Source organism: Talpa europaea (genome assembly GCF_964194135.1).
Source record: "Talpa europaea genome assembly, chromosome: X".
In the NCBI taxonomy this organism is placed as follows: Eukaryota; Metazoa; Chordata; class Mammalia; order Eulipotyphla; family Talpidae; genus Talpa; species Talpa europaea.
In genome coordinates, this window is record NC_140081.1 from 88120706 (window position 1) to 88123381 (window position 2676).

Below are 2676 nucleotides of genomic sequence, written 5' to 3' on the forward strand. Positions count from 1 at the left end.
AGCGCCGCGTGGAGGCCGCGCTCCCGCCGCCCCCGGCTGTTCCCGGGCGGCGCGGGGCGGGCGGCGGCGGCGCGGCGGCGGCGGCGGGGAGGCCGCGGCGCCCGGGGGGGTGCGGCGCGGCGGCCCGCGGGGCCGGAAGGGAAGGGCCGGGAAGGGGCCGCGCGGCGGCGGCGGGGCCGGCGGGGCGGGGCGGGGCGGCCGGGCGGCGCGCGGAGCCGTTGGCCTCGGGGCCCCGCCGCCCGCGCCACCGCCCGCCGGCGCGCGCGGAGGAGGCGGCGGCCGCGGCCGGAGGAGGGGCGCGCCGAGCCGGAGGGGCGCGGCGCTGGGGGAGCCCGAGTGGGCGGCGGCGGCGCGGCGAGCGGCCGGCGGCGGCGGCGGAGGATGGAGCCGCCGCCGCAGGAGGGCGAGGCCGAGGTGGCGGAGCCCTGGTTCTCCAAGTGGGAGCGCCAGTGCCTGGCCGAGGCCGAGCAGGAGGCGCAGCTGCCCCCGGAGCTGCAGGAGGAGGCGGCGGGGCCCCAGAGCGAGCGGCAGCGGCTGTGGCACCTCTTCCAGATCTCCGCCACCGCCGTGGCCCAGCTCTACAAGGATGGCGGCGGCCCTCAGCCCGGACGCTCCGTGTGGGACCCCTTCCAGCATGCGGCCATGGCCGTCACCAGCCTCTACAAGGAGAGCGGGGACGCCCACCAGCGAAGTTTCGACCTGGGCGTCCAGGTGGGCTGCCAGCGCCGCATCAAGGATGTGCTGGAGTGGGTGAAGAAGGGCCGAAGCACCATTCTGCGCGAGGACCTCATCAGCTTCCTGTGTGGCAAAGCGCCCCCCGCGCCCCCGCCCCCCTCGCGCCCCTCCAGAGTGCCCCCCAAGCCGCTCGCAGGGGCCCCCGGCCAGGCCGCGGCCCCGGAGTCCAGCTCGTCGGTGGACGTCGACCTGCAGCCCTTCCACGAGGCCATCGCGCTGCACGGCCTCAGCGGCGCCATGGCCAGCATCAGCGTAAGATCGGGGGCGCCCGGCTCCCCACCGCCGGTCAGCGGGGCAGCCGGCGGGGGCCGCCGAAAAAGTAGCTGCTTGGAGGACGACCTGAACCCCTTCGACTCAGAAGAACTGGGCCAACGCCCGGACAGTGGGGGGACCCGCAAACGCCCTTCGGCCCAGTGCGGGGACGGCATCTCGGACTCCCCCAACCACAAGCGCAACCGTTTGGTGTGAACCGCCACGTGGGCGCCGGCCGCCACCTTGCTTGCCCTTCCGCGCGTGCGCGAGGAGCGCCACACCGACTGTTCCTTCTCTAAGTTAAACAAAGTTTTCTATCTCGTCTGCCACAAAGAAACTGAAAGTATTCCAGTCCTCGTGTGACTCTGACCTCCCCTGCCCCCAGTCAAATCCTAGCCGAAAACAAGTATCCTGTAGTAGCTAGCGGGATCGTTTCAAACAAGTTTCCAGTCAAGACGGGAGCCTGGTTTCTCTTGTTCAGTTATACTCCTTAGCATCCAGCCCAGTCGCTGGTGCTCAATAAATGTTTGTTGAATGAAGAAATGTGACCTTATTTAAAAGTCTTAGAGGGGAAGGACTGGCAGGCGTTCACTTGCTTATGGCATACTTTGACTCTTGATCGTTCGCGTTTGCTTTAACCATTTTTTGCCAGTTGGATCATGTAGAATCCAGATGGGAAATTTGACATCTTGGTGAAAGTTGGAGTCTCTTGTTCTTTTACTCCACTCTAAGGCGCACCTCATTTCTAGAAAGAAACCGTGAATTCGAAAGAATTCATATTAGACTAGGAGGTTTGCTTTGTTTTTAAAGTTGATGATTTTGGTGATTATATGGTGATATGGTGAAGTGCTTGATGGTTGGACAGGTAATACCTTCTGTTGACTTACTTCCACGTTCTTTTTGGGACTGCGCCAAAGGTCGGGATCCTGACAGCAGAAGTGGGTTCCTGGTAACACAGTGGTGGTCCATTTTGTTAGCGATGTGAAAAGTTCTATTTTCTGAGGGGCTATCTTTTGGAGTGTTTTGTAGTGGAAGATGAAGTCATCAAAATGAACTGGGTTTTATTTCAGGGTACAACATGGTAGAACTAGGCGCATGAGCATTGTATTAAGAAGATCCACCGTAGAATCCTAGCCCCATAAATTCACTGCATGGTTTTGGGCAAATCACTTGATGTCTGTTGACCGCAGTTTGTAATCAGTAAAGTGGAACAGTGTGACTCCTAGGCTCCTTGTGAGCAGAAGATGACATCTGCATTTCCTGTAAGCTAGCCGTAGTGCTTGGGCTCTAAAGGTACTCAATAAATGCTCTCCCTTATTGAGAAATAAAAATCAGTAAAATATTAAAATTGATAATATTTTAGGAAAAGCAGGAAGATAGATCAAGTTAGACATCAGAAAGTAGGATCTCTGAGCTGGAAAGTACTCTTAAATAATTGAAATTTGCCGAAAATCCCAGATCTTGTTATTAATTATTTGTTGAGTTCATGACTACTCAGGATCACCACTCTGGATATTAAGGCAGCCTTGCAGTTTCTGGAATGCAGTTGTATCAAGGGATACAATTTGCAGCACAGTGTAAGGAAAGATTTACCTCTTCTGGCCTGAAAGTATATGGCAACAGTGGGTGGAAGAGTGAAAAGGATTTGGAAGTAAAATTCCTGGGGATTCCTGGAAGGTTATAGTGGTT

The 2676-nt window shown here is 58.4% G+C and overlaps 1 protein-coding gene across 1 annotated transcript; it reads left to right on the forward strand.

Moving 5' to 3' along the window:
* Positions 1 to 381: 381 nt before the first annotated feature.
* On the forward strand, positions 382 to 1203 carry HAPSTR2 (HUWE1 associated protein modifying stress responses 2; the record flags this gene model as incomplete). Its single annotated transcript, XM_084258601.1, has 1 exon — positions 382 to 1203. One exon carries the CDS (start codon positions 382 to 384, stop codon positions 1201 to 1203), a length of 822 nt encoding a protein of 273 aa, XP_084114727.1.
* Between the last annotated feature and the right edge of the window lie 1473 nt (positions 1204 to 2676).